The 1,648-nt window shown below is 39.3% G+C and overlaps 1 protein-coding gene across 2 annotated transcripts in view; it reads left to right on the top strand.

Moving 5' to 3' along the window:
* Positions 1–1,648, top strand: part of LOC122342640 (ceramide kinase-like) — a 20,415-nt gene that overhangs the window by 12,565 nt on the left and 6,202 nt on the right. For both annotated transcript variants that reach the window (XM_043236609.1, XM_043236610.1), the window contains exon 10: positions 492–562. In XM_043236609.1, the coding sequence (XP_043092544.1) occupies positions 492–562 (71 nt within the window). The remainder of the gene's footprint in view (positions 1–491; positions 563–1,648) is intronic.

Below are 1,648 nucleotides of genomic sequence, written 5' to 3'. Positions count from 1 at the left end.
TTTTTTTTTTCTTCTGAAAACAAGACTATAATTTGTACTTGTCTAAAAAAAAAAACTTTGGACAAATCTGTTGGACAAAACATCTAAGCTAGAAAAGCAATTTTGCAGTGTATATAGGTACACACAGTATTATACCTACCTTGATGTGTATATTTATATTCATATTATTTATATTATACATAAATATATTTATTATGTAAACATATTTTTCAAAAATATATAGACATGCATGTGTGTGTCTTTTTATATACATAATAAATAAACAAAGTACACGTACATATAGTTTGTGACCAAAAAATGTATCACAGCACTATTACAGACCCCAAAGATGTAAGTACATATAAATTTCAATATAAATATTTTAATATAAGGAATAGATATAATGTCCCCATTTTTAAAGTACGCATTGATTACTTTAAACTACATTTTAACCTTGTGATTTCTACCTATGTTTTCCACTTCTATTTTTAACATGTGTTTTTGTCTTGCAGATGTAGTGTCTGTCGGCAATCCTCTTCTGACAAGCTGGTCAGCAAAAATGAAGACAGCGTTTCCGATGCTGGTGAGGAGCATTTGGGAATACTCCCCATGCCGGTGTTAAACTGAGCTCGGGCATTGACAGGAAGTCTCGTATCTGTCCCGTGGTAAATGCGCCCACCCTCGGTACAGGCCAACAAAGTGCATTTCCAGCCATGATTTGTAATGCCCCCATCTGTCGGCTCGACTGGCACGCTGTTTGTGAACATTAGGCCAAATGGTTCAAGCTGCCGCCCGGCTGATCATTTAGAGAGCGCGCACATACACACAGCATATTATCTCTGCCTCTCAGCACCCTCGGAACAACTGGCACCTCCGTTACCCAGCATTCTGTGTGTTTACCCCGAGCACTGATAGGTGCTGTTTACAGAGACACACTCTCTGCCCTCACAATCCCAAATTGGCATTTGTGCATGATGATTTCCTGAACGCTTTTAGGCCGCGTGACATAAATAGAGTCTTGTGGGAAGAATAAGGGGAAGAATGATGTAAACAGGAAAAGCGGTCGAGGGCCCTTCATCAGTGAGAGAGCGCCACAGCCATACTTGCCTCGAGATTTACAATCACCTGGCTTCCTTCGTTTTTCCAGTTTACGGCGACGCTGTAAAAACGGATTTTCGAGGTTGTAAATAAAATAAATCTCGGAAGGTGTACAAGCAATGACTATTTCAGGATTTTATTTTTCACTTCCAAATGTTACGTTTGACTCAATGGTGCCTGCCCTTTCAGTGTAACGATTTGGGAAATCTGAAATGAAAATAATTTCAAAGGAATTCTGTGTGCGTGTGGGTTGGCGATTGCGGTTTACGGGGACACAAATTTGTTTAATTACGTGGGTATGGTTACAATTTTGAGGTGGTTTAAGAGGACCCTGCCAATCTCCTCATAATTCAAAAAAACTTTGAATAGGGTTGGCATAGGGCACATACAGTTTGTACAGTAAAACCGTTACGCCTATGGAGAGTCCTCATAAACCACAAACGCCAACGTGTGTAGATTTAGCATTCAGTGCAAAACTTCTTGCTAATTTTTAGCACTTTAGAAAGTGCAGCTTCACGTTGATAAACAGGGATGTAATTAGTTCGGCGGTGGTTCAAAAAAAAAAAACCCC

The sequence above is a fragment of the Puntigrus tetrazona genome, chromosome 4 (genome assembly GCF_018831695.1).
Source record: "Puntigrus tetrazona isolate hp1 chromosome 4, ASM1883169v1, whole genome shotgun sequence".
Classification (NCBI taxonomy): Eukaryota; Metazoa; Chordata; class Actinopteri; order Cypriniformes; family Cyprinidae; genus Puntigrus; species Puntigrus tetrazona.
This window is presented reverse-complemented; position numbering and strand designations above follow the sequence as displayed.